Below are 24,600 nucleotides of genomic sequence, written 5' to 3' on the forward strand. Positions count from 1 at the left end.
GACAAAACAATACAAAACAAGGCAAACAGGTCACCTCTTTAATCTGAAAACTCAGTCCCCGACAGAAACGTACAAAGGCAGATGCAAGCAGGTAAGAGCACATGCTGCAAGCCGCGGCTGGGCCCTGAGCCGGCCCGAGCCAGGATGGGCTGCCCCTGCCGCTGCGGGACAAATATAGAAAGCTGAAAAGCGCAGCAGCAGCTTCAGCAGAACAGATCCTGCGCCGGAGGGAGGAGCAGGGACCTGAACAGCTTTATCCATACATGGCTGCTGAAAGGGGGCCGCCAGTGAAAGCCCAATTATCTCACACACATGCACTGTGTTCACATGCTCCAGACAAAAAACAGAAACACACAGGCTGTTACTTGAAGAAAGGTTTGAGATTCTATTTCAGCCAAGGAACCTCCCAATAATTTCAGTCACTTATACATCAAGAATCCCCCTGCCACAGGAGACAGGAAAGACACTGTGAGCACTTTAGCAGGGCAGCGTCTTACCCGATCAGCAGCAGCCACCACAAGGTTTAATTGGTCATTTAAATTCTGGAATTTAACATGCAAAAAACGTTATTCCGCATCTGTGTGAAGGCCCCTCGGCTGGTGTCTTCAGCATGAAACTCTCATTCCAACTCTCAGACTACGTTTCGGGTCTCTTGTGCTCTTCTGATTTACAAGTTAAAATAAATCCTGATATAACTTTTACAATGTATAACTTTTAAAATGTATTTCCCAAACATCAAATGTTTATGTTCTAAAAATTATTCTACTTGGAACAACTCATTCACATTCATCTCAATGTAAAGCATATATGAAAAGCTTCATTTGTGGCCAGAGTAAACTCTCCACAGATAAGAAATGCATGGTTTAAAAAAAAAAAAAGGGGGGGGGGGCACGGCCAGAGAATGAAAGAAATGCATTGTTGATGGCCTCAAAAGATTCTGTACTTTAGCTCTCAATGAATCAAGCAATACTGAGTGTGTATCTTACTTAATATCTTTGATGACGAAACACTTGCTAAGTCACCCAGCCATGAAGGGGAGCTCTGGAGAAGACAGCACTGCCTAGTTCCTCTCCATCACTGAAATGCCTGCTTTACGTGTGTGCACAATCCTCCAGCTTATGGGACATAAATACTCAAACATACTGGGTGGCACCCCAGCAAAATGCTTTCCCTAAAACTCAAAAAAGGAAAACCTTTCAAATCCTTAAAATTAATTGGTCCACCGTAATTATTTACTTTACTGTATTTCATAAGCAAACTAACCATTTGAAATCTTCTCTGTGCCTTTTGTACATAATTCAGTACTGATGAGCAAAAGGCCCAATCACAGATAAACTGATCTCTCAATCCCACCTCCTGGATGCCCTAGTGCAAGGCAGAACCTTGTCCACACCCTGTTTGATGTGCTTGCAGAAGAGCGCAGCAGGATCCCAGCAGCAGAGGCAGTCCAGGCATGTCCCACAAAGCGCAGATGCACAACTGCTCAACGTTTCATTAAAAACCTCGTAGCCGTGCTGGTGGCTTATACACTTAATTTATTCTGACCGGGCCTATTACAGGAACTTTGATTTCCCAAAATGTAGCGTACTGTGGACTAATATGCTACTTTCTGGATGACATCACAGCTTTAATTATCCATTAAGATTACTTATGTAAAAATAAACACAATGCAAAACATCACAACTATATACACCAAGGGTGATTGTGGCTAAACACACCTATAGTTTGGCCTTTGGCAAGTCATTTCTTTCCTGATACCCACATTCTCAGGTGAAAACTGGCATTGGGCCAGATCAGGAGTCTGTGTTTAGGGTCCACAGACCTACAGAATTCCCGGGTATTTCATGGATTCCATAAATTTTACTATATTATGTACAAAATTTTACATATATATGCAAAAAAATTTATGTACTTAAATTGTATTTGTAGGGAAATAGTTCCATGAACTATCAAAGGGGGTCTATGATGCAAAACAGGTTTAAGAATCAAAGAGCAAACAATATATAGTTTGTTAACATACTGTCATCTCCTCTTCTACTTCCTAGTCCAAAAAAGGGAATCTTCATGACTAAACTTAGTCAAAAATAAACAAGTCACTCTGGCCAAGAAATTATTCAAAATAATATATTCCAATTCAAGTGGAATCTGAATTGTTTTAGATGACAGACTAACATCATAATTCTTTTTAAAAAATTCTCAAGATACTGTAAATCAACCATACCTCAATTACAAAAAAAAAAAAAAAGAAGACGTCTGGTACATTGGTTCAGGAAAAAAAATTTTTTTTTCCCTTAAGCAAATTTTACCACCACAGCTTATCACAGTAGGCTTACATGAGAGTGGAATTCGGTAGATGTGCTTAGGGCTGTCCCACTAGACAGTTCCTCTCTTACCAGGTATACTGTTTTTTCTAAGAAGGCAAGGCTTCCAGTTTCCTACTTCTAATTCTATCCTGTAGCAAAGTAATAGGAGACAGACAGGGAAAAAACTAGAGCATGGAAAACTGGAATAAAGGAGACTGATAATAGAGAAACAAAGAAGCTACCCACCCTGTCAGCAAGAGGTGATACCTGAGAACAGACACTGACTAATACCTCAATTTGTAAAAAGTACATTAGATCAAAGAAAAAGCTAGTCTACCTCTAAGACAATGAAAGAGAAAAAAAATATGTCTGTTACTGAACCATTTAAGCCTAAAATTTTTAGGTTCTCATGGCAACCAAAGTCATCACACTGCACATACTGTATATAAAGCGCATATTTAGAGGCTTAACTAGTAAACTCAAAATGTGACATATGTGCAATGTGGGCGACAACATTATTCTGGGAACTTTAACTTTCAAATCTTCCAACTTTTATTTTGCAGCCTCAAAGATGATATAATAGAGTCAGCTATGCAGAAGGTGCAAGCTCAAGAAAGAGGCACAAAGAACATAAATAGAAGCAAAGAGATGAAAGACAAGAAAAATCAGGCTATCAGAAAGTTTCTGAACATGGTTCTGCCCCCACTGGGAATCAACCTGTAAACGGAGGCTTAAAAAACAAGATTGCTAGCAAGGACATACATATCAAGACGGCATTTGGGACAGGCTTTAATGTGGGCCCAGCCACAAGAGGACACGGCCACAGAGCAGACCACCTGGTGAGGCGGCACTGGCTGCAAGCCAGCCAGGAGAGACTGGCCATCTCTCTCTCTCTAGGAGCTCGTGGAAGGCGGCTGTTTAGGATTAGGTGATGTCACAGCCAAGAGGACGGCTGTGGGCCTGGGAGCAGAGATCAGGGCCAGACCTTAGGGAGAAGGGAGAAGGGGGAAGGGAGACAGCAGCCTTTCATGCCACACCATTTCTCATAAGGAACCAAATAAGGATGCAACTTCTAGTTTTCTCATCTAGTAAATGACCCGTGGGAGGGATGCCCTCATTTATTTGCCCTTAGGAATGCCATACATTTCTCTGCAAAGACCTGAAGGTGCTATGAATGCTACCTACCTTAAAACCATTACTTCCATGCCACTTCTGTTAGGGTTAAACTACTCCTACTTCTTAACAAGAAAACAGGTAAAAACAGCTTAGGTAAGGTACACAAACAAACCTTGTCGGAGCAGTTCACAGATATGCCCATTTTCCCCCTTAACTCAAGGTAAGAACTTCTAAAATGAGACACTGAACTTACATGACTGATTAACAATTAAAAATTTACTGCCACATGAAAAAGAGTGGTTATAAAAATAAATTTTTTCATTATTTTTATGAGTCTGAGCCTCTAAAAGCAAGAAAAGCAAAGGAAAATGGCACGGAATTTGGGGCGTGGACTCAAAGTCCCGCCCTGACCTACCACTTGATAGCTGGATGCCCCAAATGAGTCACCCTCCTCACTGAGGTTCCCAACGCAAGTTCTCTTGCCCACAACTCGGCACAGACGCAGCCATCTCTCCCTCTCTCTCTGTCTCATCCTTCTCCTCCTCTCCTCCCTCCTCTCTCATTCCCCACCTCCCACCCGAAACACGAGGTCCAACAGCTAGTCTCGATCACTACGCTGTAATCCAGCGTACTTTCTTATCAGGAAAAACGGTGCAGTGAACTTTCATGCAAAAGCCCACGGGTCGAATTAAGAACCAGAACCAGCAAAAACAATATGTTTTGGAGTAAATGAGGGAAAAGGGCACTGGGTTGAAGCTGGGACTAGATATGTCTCTCAGAGCCAGGCCGCACCTGCTAATGACTAAAATATTTGATTACCTTAATTATCCTGGCTGCATAACCAAGAGGTGCTGGTGGTCATGAAATTCCAGAATACTAAAAACTCAGCCACATTTTCATTATAGCATTCTCTACTGAGACTGCCAACAGCATTTTCACTTTAATTTTCTGGTAAGACAAAAAGAAAAATTAACACTGGAGCCAAATCCTCCATTTTTAGACATGCTAAATTCTTCGAGGAAAAAATATCCATGGTTATAAGAAACAAATCATTTTTGTATACTTTATTAGAAAATATGCATTTATGCTTTGCTTAAAAGGTATTAAAAAAAACAAAACGTCAGGCTAATAATCTTAAATGTTTACCTGTTACTACCCTTCCAGTAGTTAGGAAAGAAGAAAAGTGAAATAAAAGCTGAAGCACTTACTGATGGGACATCAAATGACTGGCATACTGAGCAACAACGATATCCAGAAAACAGACCTAAAAAAATCCTTTTTTGGTACATGCAATTAATAATTACCAAAATAATATTGGTTTTGAATCCAAAACTCACTTCTGGGTAAATGAATCTACTCTAAACAATGACAGAAATGGTCACAAATGTACCACCAAAAAAACCCCCACAAAACACCTTGCCTATTTAGCTCTTGATTTTGCTTTTAAAATACTTTGAGGCCTCTTTTGAGGCCTTCTGAGAACAGCAAAACTCTTCAGCTCACCATCATTTCATCTTATTAATAAGCATATTATAAAATACTTTAAGCTGAATATAGCATTTATTATCTCTTCCCTCCCAGCTGTTAAAGGACTAGCTTGTTCCAAATATGGCATTATCTTTTCCAAGTTCTACGATTTAGGCACGACATAATTCTTCAACAAATTATTCTGTCTTGTCATGACTGACAAGATGACTTAACTGGAGATAAACAGGCTAATGAAAACCATTCAGGTCTGATTTTCCACTGCTATTTTGTAAGGTAGAAAAACAAAGCTTATAGCTTTAAAATGGGAAAGCCATGTAAAACTATCTTCTCTTTGAAGTTAGGAAGTGGGGTTGTCGCTAACTAGACAGGTAAACCCCAGCTGAGGGAAGAGGCAGAGGCCACCTGCTCAGGATGCTGTAGGAGGGATTCCTCCATTGGGTGGAAAATTTCCCTGCATGACCTCTAAGGTCTTTTCCTAACCTCAGAAACTGAGACTCGGTTTTTGAAAAGTAGAAGCAAAGCAAGTGTGATGTGTAGGCAGAGACAGCAGAACAGCGCTGGAAAATTAGAAGCCACGGGTTGGAATCCTGCTTCCACTTCTATGTGAACTTAAATAAGGCATTTCACTTTCCTCTTTCAAAATGAAAGACTGAGAGAAGAAAATGAAGATCCTAACATTCTGAGCCTACGGCTTCCTATGCCTGCCTCGGCCACCCACCACCTTCCCACTACTGCACCTTACCATAATTAGGCAGCCTTTTAAAGCATCTAATTAATGGAACACAGAAATTTAAACCTTTAACTTTCTATTTCTGGCTTGTTGCAAATGTGCAACAGCATTTTGCCAAAGAGTAGTTAATGCCACACAGTTCTTGATATACTGGCTTTTCTTGAACTCCAGTGACAGTTACAATGACAAGTTGTAAGCAAGGAGGTTGTTACCATGGGGACCCATTAGGATTCCCGGGGGGAGGGGGGGGATCCAGCAGGCTTTCCCCCCATTTTGGTCAGAGTATTTTTTGATGGTCTGGATCTACCAATTCAGAAAGCCTGATCTATTTTTTCTTCGGGCAAGCTGCCTTTAAGAAATGTAGCAGGTCTAAAAGGGTTATTTTTTAAGAAGTTTGCCAATCCCATCACCACAATCTGTAATCCAGATTAATTCAGTAGTTTGCAAGCTTTAAAAAGAAAGTGGGGCGGGGGGGGTGTCCTTCCCTGATGGCTCAGTGCTAAAGAATCAGCCTGCCAGTGCAGGAGACACAGGTTCAATCCCTGATCTGGGAAGATCCCACAAGCCATGGGGCGTCTAAGTCCACGCGCCACAACCACCAAGCCTGTGCTCCAGAGCCCGGGAGCTGCACCTACTGAAGCCCAGGAGCTTTGAGTCCAGAGCCCCGGCTCCAGAGCAGGAGACGCCACCACAGTGAGAAACCCGTGCACCTCACCAGAGACTGAGCACAGCCGAAAATGAACACACATTCTTAAAAACAGACTTGTAAGTGCATCCAGAGGCTATTAAAAATGGCACAATAAAAGCAATAACGATAGAAGAGACACTGGTGTCTTTCTGTGATCATTTCCCAAGTGGCATACAATTCTGACAAAATATTACCTGTTTTAATGACACTCTTATGAGTTATAGTCAAGTTTTAATCTCTCTATTCATACAAGCAAATAAACACAAGCCCACTGAAGTCTCATGACCTGTGTATGCTCTCGTTTCTTTTCAGATCACCACACCGCGTGAGCTGTATTTAGTGTTTTCCCATCAAGACTTCAAAGTTCTCCAAATCAAGATTCTCAAGAAATTTCAGCTTCGCTACACGATTTTGTCAGAAATACATCACAGAGAATAATCATAAAAATAAAACTTATTATCAAATAAATCACACTGTTCAGACCAGAACAGAGTTTAAATTGCAGGTCTGCCTCCAAAACTGCTGTGTATGGACAAAGGGAGATGGACTATCACTCCCAGCTAAGTGTGTGCTGGGGCTCAGGCTCCCCCGAGACCCATTCTGTTAGAAGATACCTTAAGAAAGAAGGTCATTTACAAGGCTAATCTGTGGATCCGGTTTGATCAGAAAAGAGGAGCCATCAGAATTCAGAATAAAACATTTCTCTATGCCTTACTTAACCCAAAGCAAAGTTACACCAGACAAATTAACATTAATAAAAATAGCACTTGATTTCACAGTAATAGTCTGAAACTGCACCTACCCGAGGCCTGATGCACAATTACCCCAAGAGCCACAAGGTACTTGGAAAAAAGCTGAAGACGTGTCCCTGTACTCACAAAAATCTTTCTTTGATCTCACACTAATAATTATTGAAAAACCTAAATATAAACACCAGTAAGATAAAATGTGTTGAAACAGAATTCATAACCTAAAAAACAAATTACAAATTTACAAGTCTAAAGAGGAAAAAAAAAAAAAAGACCTAAGGAGACAAGCTACACTATCAACTAAAAGTAAACAACAGGCATCAGGATATTCCACAGAAACACTCCATCCGGTTTTGATGTATTTACTCACCCAAGCTTTCCTAGACCAGGTCCAAGAGGGTTATTTTTAAGCAGTTTCCCAATCCAGTCTCCACAATCTACAACCCAGATTATTTCAGTAAAGTTTGCAAGCAAAAAAAAAAAAAGACTTGCATCCAGAGGCTATTGAAGAAACATGGCATTCGATACAAACAATAATGAAATAGTAAACATGGCGTCTTTCCGTGATCATTTCCCATAAACTTTAAATTGGAAGAACAAAAGACAAGCCCAAAGCAGAGTGTTGACACATTAGTTTACTATTAGACATCCAGAGACAGAGAGAGACTCAGGTCACAGGACTTGAGAAGAGGCAAACTCTTGGGTGCTTTATTTGTTTTTACTACTGGTTTACAATTTCCTTGATTTTATTTTTAAATGCATGTCTTGGCCCAGAAAAGCAAGAGAGCACAGACTGCCAACAGTATCAGATTCTCCTTTTCTTATTTTCTGGAGCTGCAGAAAACAGAGCCAGAATCCGGGCTGTCAAGGAGCCTCTGACTCTGTCCAGGCAGCATACGGCGTGAGGCTTTAGGATACACAAAGGCTTTTATAGTACAAATCTCAGCCAACTTAATATTCTTTCAATGTAAAGTGACTTTTATTTTCCCCCCAGAAAACTCTCTGGAGCTTTAAGGTACTGACAATTTTCAGAAGACAATGATTTAAAGAAATGGAGCCACAGAATTTCAGTCTTAAAAGTTTCCTTCCTATTTCTAATCCTTAGAACTGAACTGTCTCAAATATAAAATTGTCGTTTGATATACAGTATTTCAATATTTACCGATTACTTACTTTGTGCAAGGGCCCTATACCAGTAAGCACTCTGGACTGTAAAAATGTAAACGTCTTCTATGAACAGCGCTTGGCTCAGTACTATACACACGCTGTGGCACAAGGCGAAGGCACAGCATTACTGAGGTTGTATTCGCAACAATTTGGGTTTCACTGTAAAATAATGACTTTCAGCTTTTCCTACCCTGCACATCTATATACCTTCCTGGCTGTATACAAATCCACATTTCTTTTTAACTGCTGTTTCAATAGTATAGAGCAATGTTACATTTCTCTGGTGTAAAGTCTTTCAACTTAACAGAAACCAAATGATCGCAGAAGAAAAAGAAGTCAAATTAGAAGCATTAAACTGTCTTTCTCAGAGCTTCCCTCTCCCCCTCATTAACATTTCTCAAACAGAAAAACATCACTGTGATGCTCCCATTACAGACCATTCATGAAGTTCCTAACTGAGCTGAAACCAGACAGACTCCATCAACTGGGCACACAGCCACTCACCATTACCCTTTGTTTAGAGTCTCAACTGCCGTTCAACCCACATTATTGTGTTCCACTCAAGTCCATCAATTTTCTCAAAAGAGAAAACAATCAGGAAACAAGCAAATGTGTTATTTAACTAGAAAATGAATAAAGGATCTAATTCATATGCCTCACAAAAAACTCTTTAAAAATGATGGCTCACTTTAAATTTCCTATCTTAAATAGCAGTATTACTTTATTACCAGTCTTACATGCCTAAGAACGAGTTGTAAACAAATAATCATTAGAAACTTGTTTTTTAAAAAAGCCCGAGCCCTCCATCTTGAGCTGGCAAAGCACGAGAGAAGCACTCTGCACCAGAAGGGACAGCACAAATGCATGTCTGCACCACACCGGTGGGGAAGAAAAGGCCCAAGCAGCCCGGGGGGCGGGGCAGGGAGTGGAGGGGAAAAGGCAACATTCCAAAGAGCCATGATCCCAGGCTTGACTATCCTAAGATTCAAATGACTTTAAGAAATGTTGAAATAAAAAAAAAAGAAATGTTAGGCAGGGCTCTGCAGTAAGCGTCTTAGCCAAAGCTCTTTCGGTTGTAATTAAGGAGAATTTCCTCCAAACTATCTTAAGCAAAAAAGGCACTAACTGAAAAGACAGGACCCAAAAGCAGGAAGTGTAACAGGGCCACACCTGGAAAGCCTTTATACACCCAGGCTTCCGCTCCACACGTGTCTGCAGTGGGTCTCTCTCCAGGGCTGTACCTCTCAGCAGCGCTTCCTTCTGGATAAATCTACTTACTTCTCCCTCCCTGTACTGGCCTTCCCTGCTTCCACAGATATAAGCCTCTCAGCAGCGCTTCCTTCTGGGTAAATCTTACCCCCACCCCCCACCCCCCACCCCACCCCCTCCATACTGGCCTCCCTGCTTCCACAGATATAAGCCTGAATTTGGCAGTACCCTGGCATCTGCCTATCTGTTCCAAGTTCTCTGAATTCAGGTGGACCTGTTTGTTCCCTGAAGGCATGCGTCTCAGTTCCAGTCTCAAATTCCTAGGAGAAACTGATTTGCCCAGCTTAGGCTAAGTGCCTGCCCGCGCGCACAGTCCAGTAAACTGTTAAAAGAAGAGCTAGGTCACAGAGTGTAGGGACTGCATGCCTGACTCCTCAGAAGATGTGTAATACACTAAATAAGCAATAAGGCAGTCTGCATCCTCAAAAAGAAACTTAAAATCTCACTGAAAAAATATATTAATACTAAATAATAGCCTATGACACACTATAGAATGAACGGGCAGGAACAGCTTCATGACAGAGGCCAGCTGTGCACTAAACAACAAACGGAAATAGAGCCGTGTTCAGGGAGGGCCGAGGGGCACAAAACGCAGCGCCTGCTCCTCTCGCTTTGGCGACACGTCTAAGAATTAGGGACCTAAGGAACAGACAGTCTCTTGCCACATAAAGACCTTCTGTGGAATATCCTAGCTGAAAGCGTGCTGTAAGGGTTAAAAGGACTATATGGCCGCAAAGCAGTCCTGCGTCAAGTGCAGCAGTGACCCGCCAGCTGCCGAACGTGGGTCACGCATTTTCAAGGTGCCTGTCACCACCACCCTGACTTCCTGTCACCCCCGGGACCCCCTAGATTCTGGCTCAGGCGGCCGCTAGGGCAGCACAGGTGTCTCACTGGTAATATCCCACCCAACCCAGCACGGTTACCACGCAGACAACTCAGGATGAGCTGGATGACAGTAGTGTGTGGGGAGGGGACTGGAACAGAAAAGAGGAATGGTTCCCACATACAAAAGCTATAAGCACAAAACAACTGGGAAAAGCCTAAATTATTTGTACAAAACAGAAACTAGCAAAAACTTAACAGATGTCCAAAAACTACTGGGTTAAAAAAGACAGTCTGCTCACAGTAGACTATTAGTTACCCTACATTATCACCAAAATATCACACATTCCCACATGCGAGAGCTTGCTTCAATCTCACAAGAAACAAAAAGGTAAAAAGAACAATGAGAAAGTGGTGACAGTTTCTAATTCACTGATTCCTCTGGTGAAGAGTAACAATGTTATGTAAATGAAAACTACAGACCTATCAAAATTAAACGTCTAACACTGTAAAATCAAACAGCTTTAGAACCAGAAAACTTCATTTTGTATAATCCCCAAACTAAAGACATTTCCCAATCTGGGGATAAAATTTCAATGGAGTTTCAATGTGGAGGGGGAAGTGATATTTAACTCCATTTTTTCAAAGCTGAACACAGCCATGGAGGTCAGAAAAAGCTAGCCAACAGTTCTTTCTAAAGCCACACCGCTAACCTACAAGCACATCCCCACAGAGGCATATTAAAACCAATTAATTGAGATCCACTAGATCTCACTGCCACCTCCAAACCAGAACTCACCATTCCTCTTCCTATTTTCTGCCACATTTTCTAAGTGAAGTAAAAGAAAAATCAAAATGTTACAACTCAAATGCTGTTCTAAAAGTGAGTCCATTTCTTGTAAAGTGGGGAAAAGGTCAGCTGATTGAGGGTTACATCAGAACTTCACAAAGTTCTAAGAATTGAAATGCTTTAAAATCATTTAATGTAAGATATTTTATACTCGGTCTCCCCAAACTAGACTTTCTCATCTCCTGAGCATACAGGCTAATTTTAATGTAACTTTTATGAAAGTCATGTTCTCTGTATGAAAATTTAAAAACAATGGCAAGTATGAAGAAAAGAAAAACTGCTCATGTTGCAATCCCCCCAAAAAAACTTTGGTATTTATCCTTCTAGCCTGTGAGGTAACATTTTTGAAGAATTAAAGATTTCCTTAGCAGAAAGAATGTGTTAAGTTAATGTGGAGTTCATGGATACAAAACATTCTTGAAAATTTTTACAGGTCTGGAACTCAAAGAAGTTAAAAATAAATGTATGCTCGTGGCTTCCACAGCGCAGCAGGTTAAACAGTAACTACAGAGCACGGGAATTCCCTGGCGGGCCAGTGTTTCAGGCTCAGGGCTTCCACTTCAGTGGGCCCAGGTTCCATCCCAGGTTGGGCAACTGCAACTAAAATCCCACAAGCTGCGTGCACCCCCCAGAAAATCCAAACAAACTACACAACAGTTCTGTTGATTAACTCTGTTAGAAAACCAGTACTTTAAGGAGACTTTGCCAACTGCCAATTTCAAGGCAAGGACAAGTTACAATTACAAAGATCTCATCAAGAAAACTGTCTTCAGTAAATTACAAACTGAGATAGGGATTCTTGATACAATAGTTTACTAAGCAAATAGCTACAACCAATTAACTCTTTCATCTCTTCATTCAGCCACTCAGCTGTCTGACTCCTTGTGACCCCATGGTGTTCAACACACCAGGCTTCTGTCCTTTACCATCTCCCAGAGCTTGCACAAACTCATGTCCATTGAGTCGGTGATGCCGTCCAAGCATCTCATCCTCTGTCATTACAACTCTAAATATTAGAGTCCACCCTCTCCGCAAGCCTAAAACTAGTTATCTATAACCAGGTGTCCCTAGAGCAAATCCAGTAATATACTCATTTGTATTTTTCAGTTTTCTATGAACACAGAAGACTCCCTATTAACAAACTCCATGTGAAGTACACAAAGTGAAGATGTCACGGAACCACATTAGCCAAGCATTCCACAGGGGACAACAAGCTGAAAGTTTCCATAGGAAAGCACACTCTTGCCAGCAAAACAATTCAGATGCACAAATTAGGCTTTCGGAAACAATCGTATCCCTAAGCCACAATGAACAAAGGAAAGTGTGCAACAGAACACACCTGAAAGGGGGGAAAGGAAGGAGCGCTGGCATAGCTACCGTCTATGTGCGGCACACGAGCCACACGAGTCATGCCAACTGCGTCTTTCATTCGGCTTAACTGCATTACTGAGCAACGAAGGAGCAGTAGGCCCATTTTTACAGATGAAAAAAGGAAACAGCATTATCAGCACTGTACCAGGCACGACTCAGCGCCCGGCTCAAGCTATCTCAATCAATCCTCACGTCACCACTCCAGGTGATCTCCATTTTAAAGATGGGGGGGAGCCCAGAAATGTTACGGTCACACAGTGATATTACCAATTTAAGGCCCAGAGCTGGAGGTGTCAAACCTACCCCTGCCAGGCTCTGCTCATAAACCCTATTCAAGTCACATCATTCTTTCAAACCACAGATTTCAAACCAATTTTAAAAACTCCAAAATCCTAGAATCGACTTTCAATTATGAGATTAATTCTCCACGTTTTGTTAAAAAATTTCTTGTTTTGGAATACAGTCAATATTTGATAACTATAAATGGGGCAAAACCTTTAAAAATTGTGAATCACTGTCGTACGTCTGAAACATATAATACTGTAAATCAACCATACCTCAATTAAAAAATTAGTATAAAAATTTTGTTTGTATTTTACTTGCTCTCTGAACATTTCAGCAGGCCATGGCACCTCTAGGAAGAGATGTGCAGGTAAATACAAGATTATATTAATAGCAATCAATTAGCAGAATTTGTAAGTTCTGCTAAGAAGGCCTACATATAAAGTTGATTGCTATTTCAAACATATAGTGAAATACTTGAACTTCCATGATACAGTCTACTTTTAACTATTACCAAAAATAGTCAAGAATCAAGGAATAGTTCTGAACAAAAAAATGGTTCATATTGTTTGAAAGAGAGGAATGTAAGGGGCTTTCCTGGTGGTTAAGTCATTAAGAATCCGCTTTGCAATGAATGGGACACCCGTTTGATCCCTAGACCAGGAAGATCCCACATGCTTCAGAGCAACTAAGCCCACAATTACTGGGTGCCCTGGAGTCCGAGAGCCAAAACTATCAAAACCTGTGTGCCCAAGAGACCGTGCTCTGCCACTGGGAAAGCTACCGCAACAAGACGCCCACACACCAGAATTAAAGAGTAGCCCTTGCTCTCTCTAACTAGACAGCCTGAGCGCAGCAACTATGACCCTAAATAAATCATTAAAAAAAAAAGGGGTATATAAATTCCTCGCTAACACTACAGTAAAATCCCGTGCATCAAGTACTGGGAAGCCTGTAACACCTCTTCAGAACAACAGAGTTAACCAAATAAAACTTCCAGTTCATCTCACGTCCCAAGAATTAATATTAATCACGCTCCTTTTGTTAGTGGAGAGGAAGAAAAAAGGAGTTGGAGGCTACGTCCAAAAAGCAGAGAGGAAAAGTAGACAGTCAAGCAGCTCAAAATCAGTTATAAGCCTCCAAATAAACAAGGAAAAGCTCATCATAAGAAGAAAGCCTTTCACCGTGAGAATACTCTGAATATACAGAAACAGACTCGGAGGCTTACGATAACCTTCAGAGGGCTCTAACCCTTAAAGTATTCATTATTAATTCTAAGTAGGCCATTAAACGCCAGGTCTATAGACTTTTCCTCTACACAATATGCACCACCGGGATACCAGCCCACTCCTGGAACAAAAAGCACTCGTGCAAGTTACACAGTGAGAGCAGAAACTTGCCTTTTCTTTCTCTTCATGCAGTACTTCTCCTGTACATATAAACCACAAATTAGAAGTGATGCTGATGATCGTGACCTGGGTTACTGTTACATACTTTTAGGCACACTGATATGTTTCAAAGATCTGAGGGAATCTGTGGACATCCCCCTGTAATTGGCAATTCCCATGAAGAGCAAGCATTCTAACCAATTCAAGAGCCTTTAGGGAGCATCAAGAGAGGGCAAGATACCAAGATGAAGGAGATGTCCCTGACTTCAATCAGCAGAGGACTTCAACCACAGAAAGTCCTAATACCTGCTACACATGGACAAACTTTGAAAACTGTGCTACATGAAATAAGCCAGACACAAAAGGATAAATACTGCACAATCCCAATTACATGAAATATCCGGAACAGGTAAATTCACAGGGGCTGCCAGTAGACCTGAGGTTAGCAGGGGCTAGGAGGAGGGACCGATGGATGGTTATTACTTAATGGGCACAGATTTCTGCTTGGCTGAAGAAGCACTTTGGAAACAGGCAGAGACGACGACCGCGCAACACACGTGCTCCGTGCCGCTGCACTGCACTCTTGAACCGGGGAGAGCTCCCTAGCGGCCCAGTGCTGAGGATTTCGGGCTTGCACTGCTGTGGCCCCTGTTCAACTGCTCTTCGGGAAACTGAGATCCTGCAAGCCAAGTGGCATGGAGCAGCCAAAAAAACAGGTGAGAATGACCTAAACCTGTGAAACTCGGAGAAGAAAACAGGGGCTAAGCTTCAGGGCACTGGACTGGGCAGTGGTTTCTGGGATGAGACACCAAAAGCACAGGCTACAAAAGCCCAAACAAAGGACACGAGAGAGTGGAAAGGCGCGGGCGAAAGTGTGTGTGAGCCTCAGACATCTGCTAATGGGCCAACATTCAGAGCAAATGAAGAGCTTCACCTCACCACCACCCAAATTTTTTTATTTTTTTAAATGGGCGAAGGACTTCAACAGGCATTTCTGCAAAGCTGATATAGAAATGGTCACCAAGCATATGAAAAGATGTTGATCATTAGTCAGAAATGCAAATCAAAACCACAGGGAGTCCTCACACCCGTTAGGATGACTATAGTCAGAGAAGAACCCTGGCATCCAGTGGCAAGGACTCTGTGCTCCAGCCACGGGGCAGGGTTCAGTCTCGGGGGAGGACTACGATCCCGCATGCCCCATGGTGTGGCCAAAAAAAGAAAACAAACGCTGGGGAGCCTGGGGAGATGGATGGACTCTTGCGCACTGCTTGTGGGATGGTGTAACAGTGCAATCCTTGGAAAACAGTATGGAGGCTCCTCAAAGACTTCAGCAGAGAACCACCGCACGCTCCAGCCAACCCACTCCTGAGCACCAGCCGGAAGAGACTGCACAGCCATACTCACAGCAGCGCCAATCACAATGGCCCGGAGGCGGAAACAACCTGTGTCCATCGACAAATCTACAGGCAAAGTGTGGCATATTCACGTAACAGGTTATTCAGCCTTTAAAGGGAAAGAAATCCTGCCACGTGCTACAACACAGATGAGCCTTAAAGACACTCTAGTAAGTGAAAAAACCCAGTCACAAATAGCCACTTATAAATAAAAAAGTCGTCAAATTCACAGAAGTAGTAAGCAGAATGGCAGTTATGAATAGCTGGGGTGAGGAGAAGAGGAAGAAAATGGGAGTTGTTTGATGGATATATAGTTTCAGATTTAGAACATGAAAAAGTTCTGGAGATCTATTTTCCATTAATATGAATGTACTTAATGCCAGGGGCTTCCCTGATGGCTCAGCGGTAAATAACTCTCCTCTCTGCATTAGACATGGGTTCAATCCCTGGGTTGGGAAGATCCCCTAGAGGGGGGATCGGCAACAACCCACTCCAGTTTTCCTGCCTGGGAAATTTCATGGACAGAGGAGCCTAGCGGGCTATATTCCATCTGGTTGCAAAAGAGTCAGACACCACTTGGCAATCACAAGTTAATGCTACAAAACTATACATTCAAAAATAATTAGGACGGTAACTTTCAGGTTATGTGCTTTATGCCACATTAAAAAAATGATTAGAATGGCAAAACTGTGTTAGATTTTATCACAATTTTTAAAATAATGTAATATACTAAAACTACAAAACTGTACAGTATGTGAATTACATCTCAATGAAGCTGTTAAAAAAAAAAGCAGAGGAAACAAAGTTTAACCAAATTCTATCATTTGCTGGTTTAAGAAAAGAGAGCAATATGTTGGAAGCACCCAGATCCTGGAGCTCAGAGAGGATCCTATGCTTCTGCTTCCTCCAACTTCTTCACCCCAGCCTCCATGTGACAGCCCTTTTCTTTCCCTCCCCAAGGCACATCACCACCACCTTTAACCTCCCAGTTCCTCATTATGTATTCTGTCTGGCCTCCCAGGAAAGTTAAGGTAAAGAAGCTACAGTGGCAGTCACAGGAAAGGGCACAGAATTCAAGACTCAGATTCTACGTTCAGCAGCAGAGCCAAAATATTTTTGAAAAGGAAAAAAAAAAAATCACACAGCAGACATATAATAAATGTCAGGTCTCTGCCCTTCCTCTCCTCTCCTCAGCCCAGCATATTTGAAAGCGCAAATCCTCAGCTCCCATGCTGGGGTAGCCCCTGGCCTAGCTCACATGTGCTGGGGCTATAAACACAGCACCGTTTAATACGCAGCTGCTAATGCCTATCACCTATTATTAAATCCTAAAGACACATCACAAAACTATTAACTAGGGTAAGCCTATTTTGATAAGGTAGTAAACTTTTCTACTACATATAAAAAGAGATAGTGACATAGAGACTAAACATTACCAATCACCTCTGAGTGGTGGAACTAAGGGTAAAGCTCTCCCTTTCTGGCACATCTGCATTTTTAATAATGCATTTGTAACTTATAAGAAATATAACTGTCAGAAGAAAAAATCATTCTGGCTTAAAATTTCACTGTCTGCCTCTGATACCACACTACTGCACTGAAGCTGAACTGGTACCATGTGAAACAGTCATGATTCCCTACATTTCACAGACGAGAATGAACTGAGGTGCAAAGCAAGACACTTGGTCCAGGCTGTACGGCTAGTAACAGAGCAGGGATGACAATTAAGGCCTTCCAACTTCAAGTCCTTTCCGTTCCACCACATCTTAAAGAGCAATCTGCATTACTGCTCATCATATATATATATATATATATATATATATATATATTTTAAATCTATGTTGAAACTGTCCTAAGCAAGTAATCTGGAAGCTGAGGCTCCGTTTCCTCATCTGAAAAGTGAAGTGGTTGGAAAAGCTATTCTATCTCACCAGCTCATCTAGCCTCAGCAGCGAATGGATTTTAAGTCTAGATACCAACTGAGGAGAAGAAAACCCCGTGGGCAAAAATGAATGAATAATTGGAAAGAAGCTGAGGCCTGTGCTCTGGGTCAAGGGCCATTTTCAATGGAAAGAGGCTGTGGACAGTCGAGAGCAAAGAGCCCGCTGGGGAAACTCAACTTCCTGGTTGAAGCAACAGCTGAAAGCTCCGGCTTCGCTTCCCTACCAGCAGTGCTTCAATCTTTGCTAACTTACGAGGAGAAACCGCAGACTTATAAGTAAAGTTAGAAGAATGTAACAACACAGCCGTAGGGGAGGGAGCTGGAGCAATAGTTTATACACGCTATGGCAACTGGATTATTTTCCAAGTGGACTCGTGAATATTAAAGTGGAAAGAACCCTTGGTGGTTCTCAGAGACGACCCTTCCTCAGCGAGAATTTCAGAAGACACTGAAACTTGGCAATACCCCTCCGAGAGATGTCACACTTGTGGAAAAGGCCAGAGAATCCAACTAAAGCCTCTTCAACCTACAGAGCATCAAAGAAAGCTAAAAGACCTTTATTAAGGGTGAAGTTCTCGCAAAGGATTCATCGGGTGTCTGTAACCTCTTACACTGCAAGCATTATAAAGCACTCCACGCTGTGTGACACTACTAGGCAGCCTTCTCACTCGAAGGTAATAAAAGTACAGCATTAACTTTGCTGGCGAGAAAAAGAAAAAAAAGGATTCCATTTTGCTTAAGCAGCCTCCTCCGACCAAAACCCTACCACCTGCCCCTCCACTACGAGGATGAGCCTAAACCAAAGAGAAGCTGCTTCGAGCCTGGACAACCGTCCTCGAGAATTAAAACAACATCCTGCCCGGAGAACCGCAACCGAAGACGCCAGAAGCTTCAATTCCAAAAGCAGGTCCTTTAGCAAAGGAAGAAAGCTCCCGGGTGCGAGAATCCAGCCCAGCTACTAGGCCATGACTGGGTGAGCACCTGACGTGGGGGGAGGGTGAGCCAAGGCCCTAGCGGATCTGGGGCGAGGAACTGGGGGGCTCCCGAAGCTCCAGAGAAGCAGCGCGGCCCTCCAGAGGCGGGGGTCCTGAGCACACCCCACCCCTACCCCAAGGATAAGCACCGAGAACACGTGGGGCGACAGGCGCAGGGAAGGGGTGTCCCGGGCAGGCAGCCTCGGTCTGGCACGGCGGCCGGAAAAAAGGAGGACGGAGCTACCCCCGGGGCAGGGAACCGAGCCCTCGGAGCCCCGAGGGGGAAGGCAAAGGGCGCGGGCAAGGGGCAAGGCCACGAGGAGGGCGGGTCCCCCTGGGCGCCGAGGCACGCGCCGGGACCCGGGCAGCGGAGGACCCCGACACCCGGGGAGAGACCGCGGAGCTGCCTCCAGGGGCCGCGGGGAAGCCGGAGCGGCCGCGCCGGGAGGGGCCCTGGTGACCCCGCGGGGCCGCCCGGACCGGACCCGCCCCGCGGCGCCTCCCTCCTGCCCCTTCCCTCCCACCCGCGCGGCCCGTTATCCCGCGGCCGCCGCACTCACCAGCGGCTGCACCTCAGCCCGCCGCCGCCTCAGCTGCTGCCCGCGCCTCCGCAGCCGCCGCCGCCGCCGCCTCGCCGCTGAGGCCGAGTCCCGGGGGAGCCGCCGCGTCCCGCCGCCGCCGCCGCCGCCGCCAGAGCAGAACACCCCAAAATGGCGGCACTTCCGGCGCCTCCCACCGGCGGGGAGGGCCGACGCGGAGGGGGAGGGCGGCTCGCGGGAACGTAGCACCGCGGTGCCGCCCGCAGCGCCGCGCCGAGCGGCGCCCGGCGCAGGGGCGGGCCGAGCGCCCGGCGCTGCAGCGCCCCCTCGGGCGGGGGAGTGGAGAAGCAGCCGCGCGGGAGCCCTGGGGGCCGAGGGTTCCGGCGAGGACAAGTCTCTTTGTCTCGTTACTCCGCTGGAGGGAAGACGCGGGGAAGACCCCCGGCCTGAAAACTTGGGAGTTCTCGGCTCTGCGCCCCTCACCCGCAAGAGTTCCGGACGAACTGGCGGGCGCCGACCTCTGCTTGGCGCTGAATATGCGCATAATAAAATACTTGCTGAATGAATGGGTGAGTGAATGGGATGGTGTTTGGCCGGCGCTGGGCACCTGACACACCCTCCCTCCTAACCCAGCCGATAAGCAACGGGATCAGGGCCTTCCTTGTCTGCTGAGACGTGGACTGTAAGTGTACTGCAAGCTTTCAGAGTTAGACGAAAGCCCTCTGGCAGGATGATCAGCTGGGTGAACTCACAACCTTGCAAAAATCCTTGGAGCGCCAGGAAGCTCATAAGAGTTCTACTAAAAGACTGATTTTTCCAGCCCTAACCTGCTTCTTCCGGTGAAAAAAAAATTTTTTTTTTTTTTCCTGTAACCAAGGCTAGGTTCCTGAAGACCTCCTTCAGAGTGACCCAGAAATCCCCGGATCTAGGTAGAATGCAAATAGTTCAATAGTTTGTTCTTTCTTTCGTTTGTTTGTTTAAAAGGTCAACGTCATTTATTCCCACAAGTTCTACATCTTGTGGGACAGTAAAATGCAGAGAAAGAAAGAAAACTTAGTTCTAAGACCTTTTGACCCCAACAACATGCAAATAACTCATGGGTTTGCAAATGATTTCTCCGAAACATCTGGCTTCTCAGAGCAATAACTGTTCTACCCACAAATACTGATTATACCCTACCTTACCACAAAAAAAAAAATAAGTGGACTCCCAAGCACAGGCCTCAAGGGTTTTCCCATGTGTTGGAAGCACCTCTTTCCTCTCTTAGGAGGAAAAAAAAATAGTCACAGTGTTTCTAGTACCATGTAGATCTAAACAATTAACCCTTAAATTGTACACTATCAGATTTTCTAGTTGTATTGTATAGTTTATCATTTTATATACATTATAACTCGACCCCATGGACTGTAGCCTAACAGGCTCCTCCCTCCTTGGGATTCTCCAGGCAAGAGTACTGGAGTGGGTTGCCATTTCCTTCTCTAGGGGAATCTTCCCAACCCAGGGACCAAAGCTGGGTCTCCCACATTCCAGGCAGACGCTTTAACCTCTGAGCTACCAGGAAAGCCCAATACTCAAACCAGTCGACCCTAAAGGACATCAACCCTGAATAGTCATTGGAAGGACTGATGCTGAAGCAGAAGCTCCAGTAGTTTGGCCACCTGATGCGAAGAGCTGACTCATTGGAAAAGACATGCTGGGAAGGACTGAAGGCGGGAGAAGGCATAACAGAGGATGAGATGGTTGGATGGCATCACCGACTCAACAGACGTGAGCTTGAGCAAACTCAGGGAGATAGTGAGGGACAGGGCAGCCTGGCGTGCTGCAGTCCATGGGGTTGCAAAGAATCGGACAGGACTTAGTGACAACAAATAATGCTGATATATGATCTTGTTCTTGTTAATAGTTTTATGTGTAATTTACTGAAAACGTCTTCCATTTATAGACCATTACAGCTTATAGAAGGTTGTCATACGTTGCTGTTCTTCAGTTGTTCAGTCATGTACACTACCACAGTTATTTTTATATTTGTCTCCCAGCTGCTGTAGATTGTAGAAACCGTTTAAGCAGAGAATCTTTTCCATTCTTTTGTATACCATTGAATCATCCAGATATCCATGTGTTTCACCTCCTCACCTCCTTCAGGTCTTGATTTAAATGTCACCTTCTCAGTTGGGCCTTCCCTGACTACCCTATTTCAGAATATACACACATACCCCCATGTTTCCAATCCCCCTTTCCTGCTTTGCTTCTATCTTCTATCTGAACCACTTATCACCATCCAACATAGTATATTTTGTACTTCATATTTTACTTATTTGTACTCTTCCCACACCAGAAGGTAAACTCTATGGGCATAGGAATTCTGTCTGTTTCACATCCTCAGGGCCTAAAATAATGCCATGTAGGTGATCAATAAATATTGTATTTTTTTTAAATTTCCATATATTGTGAAATGATTACCATAATAAGTTTAATTAACTTTATTATCTCATACAGATGGAGAAAAAGAAAAAATGTTTTTTTCTTGTGATAAGAACTCTCAAGATCTCTCTTAACTACTTTCAGATTTCAACTAACAATCGTCATCACCTCGTACATTATATTGCTAGTATCTATAATAACAAGTTTGTACCTTTGACCACCTTCATCCAGCTCCCCGATTCATCAATAAACATTGCTGAATTAACAAGAAGACATATCAAGGTACTGAGTATTAAAAAAAAAAGAATGAATTGTCTAGTCTTCAGAAACTTCCTGCAACCTCAATTCAGTTCAGTCGCTCAGTCATGTCCAACTCTTCGACCCCATGAACTGCAGCGCACCAGGCCTCCCTGTCCATCACCAACTCCCAGAGTTTGCCCAAACTTAATGCTGGGAAAGAAGGAGGGCAGGAGGAGAAGGGGACGACAGAGGATGAGACGGTTGGATGGCATCACTGACTCAGTGGACATGAGTCTGGGTAAACTACGTGAGTTGGTGATGGACAGGGAGGCCTGGTATGCTGAGGTTCATGGGGTCGCAAAGAGTGGGACCCAACTAAGCAACTGAACTGAACTGAACTGAATGTCCATTGACTTGGTGATCCCATCCAACCATCTCATCCTCTGTCGTCCCCTTCTCCTCCTGCCTTCAATCTTTCCCAGCATCAGGGTCTATTCAAATGAGTCAGCTCTTCGCATCAGGTGGCCAAAGTATTGGAGTTTCAGCTTCAACATCAGTCCTTCCAATGAACACTCAGGACTGATCTCCTTTTGGATGGACTGGTTGGATCTCCTTGCAGTCCAAGGGACTCTCAAGAGTCTTCTCCAACACCACAGTTCAAAAGCATCAATTCTTCGGTGCTCAGCTTTCTTTATATTCCCACATCCATACATGATTACTGGAAAAACCATAACCTTAACTAGACAGACCTCTGTTGGCAAAGGAATGTCTCTGCTTTCTAATATGCTGTCTAGGTTGGTCATAACTTTTCTTCCAAGGAGTAAGCGCCTTTTAATTTCATGGCTACAATCACCATCTGCAGTGATTTGGGAGCCCCCAAAAATAAAGTCTGCCACTGTTTCCACTGTTTCTCTATATATTTCCCATGAAGTGATGGGACCAGATGCCATGATCTTCGTTTTCTGAATGTTGAGCTTTAAGCCAACTTTTTCACTCTCCTCTTTCACTTTCATCAAGAGGCTTTTTAGTTCTTCACTTTCTGCCATAAGGGTGGTGTCATCTGCATATCTGAGGTCATTGATATTTCTCCTGGCAATCTTGATTCCAGCTTGTGATTCATCCAGCCCAGCGTTTCTCATGATGTACTCTGCATATAATTTAAATAAGCAGGGTGACAATATACAGCCTTGATGTACTCCTTTTCCTATTTGGAACCAGTCTGTTGTTCCATGTCCATTTCTAACTGTTGCTTCCTGACCTGCATACACATTTCTCAGGAGGCAGGTCAGGTGGTCTGGTATTCCCATCTCTTTCAGAATTTTCCATAGTTTATTGTGATCCACACAGTCAAAGGCTTTGGCATAGTCAATAAAGCAGAAATAGATGTTTTTCTGGAATTCTCTTGCTTTTTCGATGATCCAATGGATGATGGCAATTTGATCTCTGGTTCCTCCTTCTTTTCTAAAACCAGCTTGAACATCTGGAAGTTCATGGTTCATGTATTATTGAAGCCTGGCTTGGAGAATTTTAAGCATCACTTTACTAGCATGTGAGATGAGTACAATTGTGCGGTAGTTTGAGCATTCTTTGGCATTGCCTTTCTTTGGAATTGGAATGAAAACTGACCTTTTCCAGTCCTGTGGCCACTGCTGAGTTTTCCAAATTTGCTGGCATATTGAGTGCAGCACTTTCACAGCATCATCTTTTAGGATTTGAAATAGCTCAGCTGTCATTCCATCACCTCCACTAGCTTTGTTTGTAGTGATGCTTCCTAAAGCCTGCTTGATCACATTCCAGGATGTCTGGCTCTAGTGAGTGACCACACCATCATGATTATCTGGGTCATGAAGATCATTTTTGTACAGTTCTTCTGTGTATTCTTGCCACCTTTTCTTAATATCTTCTGCTTCTGTTAGGTCCATACCATTTCTGTCCTTTATTGAACCCATCATTGCATAAAATATTCCCTTGATATCTCTAATTTTCTTCAAGAGATCTCTAGTCTTTCCCATTCTATAGTTTTCTTCTATTTCTTTGCACTGATTACTGAGGAAGGCTTTCTTATCTCTCCTTGCTATTCTTTGGAACTCTGCATTCAAATGGGTATATCTTTCCTTTTCTCCTTTGCCTTTCACTTCTCTTCTTTTCACAGCTATTTGTAAGGCCTCTTCAGACAACCATTTTGCCTTTTTGCATTTCTTTTTCTTGGGGATGGTCTTGCTCCCTGTCTCCTGTACAATGTCATGAACCTCTGTCCATAGTTCATCAGGCACTCTGTCTATCAGATCTAGTCCCTTAAATCTATTTCTCACTTTCACTGTATAATCGTTAGGGATTTGATTTAGGTCATACCTGAGTGGTCTAGAGGTTTTCCCTACTTTCTTCAATTTAAGTCTGAATTTGGCGATAAGGAGTTCATGATCTGAGCCACAGTCAGCTCCTGGTCTTGTTTTTGCTGACTGTGTAGAACTCCACCTTTGGCTGCAAAGAATATAATCAATCTGATTTCAGTGTTGACCATCTGGTGATGTCCATGTGTACAGTCTTCTCTTGTGTTGTTGGCAGAGGATGTTTGCTATGACCAGTGCGTTCTCTTGGCAAAACTTTATTAGCCTTTGCCCTGCTTCATTCTGTACTCCAAGGCCAAATTTGCCTGTTGCTCCAGGTGTTTCTTGACTTCCTACTTTTGTATTCCAGTCCCCTATAATGAAAAGGGCATCTTTTTTTGGATGTTAGTTCTGGAAGTTCTCGTAGGTCTTCAACTTCAGCTTCTTCAGCATTACGGGTTGGGGCATAGACTTGGATTACTGTGATATTGAATGGTTTGCCTTGGAAATGAACAGAGATCATTCTGTCATTTTTGA

At 43.5% G+C, this 24,600-nt stretch overlaps 1 protein-coding gene across 17 annotated transcripts in view; it reads right to left on the reverse strand.

Moving 5' to 3' along the window:
- The window catches only part of CELF1 (CUGBP Elav-like family member 1), a 66,595-nt gene extending 47,395 nt beyond the window's left edge, over positions 1-19,200 (reverse strand). For 10 of the 17 annotated variants that reach the window (XM_052652632.1, XM_052652631.1, XM_052652628.1 and 7 more), the window contains exon 1: positions 35-116. In XM_052652632.1, the coding sequence (XP_052508592.1) occupies positions 35-103 (69 nt within the window). In that variant the 5' untranslated portion in view covers positions 104-116. Of the gene's footprint in view, positions 1-34; positions 117-19,096 lie in introns of those variants that run through there. The other 7 variants (XM_052652636.1, XM_052652635.1, XM_052652638.1 and 4 more) reach the window with 1 other exon arrangement.
- Positions 19,201-24,600: the final 5,400 nt, after the last annotated feature.

The sequence above is a fragment of the Budorcas taxicolor genome, chromosome 15 (genome assembly GCF_023091745.1).
Source record: "Budorcas taxicolor isolate Tak-1 chromosome 15, Takin1.1, whole genome shotgun sequence".
In the NCBI taxonomy this organism is placed as follows: domain Eukaryota; kingdom Metazoa; phylum Chordata; class Mammalia; order Artiodactyla; family Bovidae; genus Budorcas; species Budorcas taxicolor.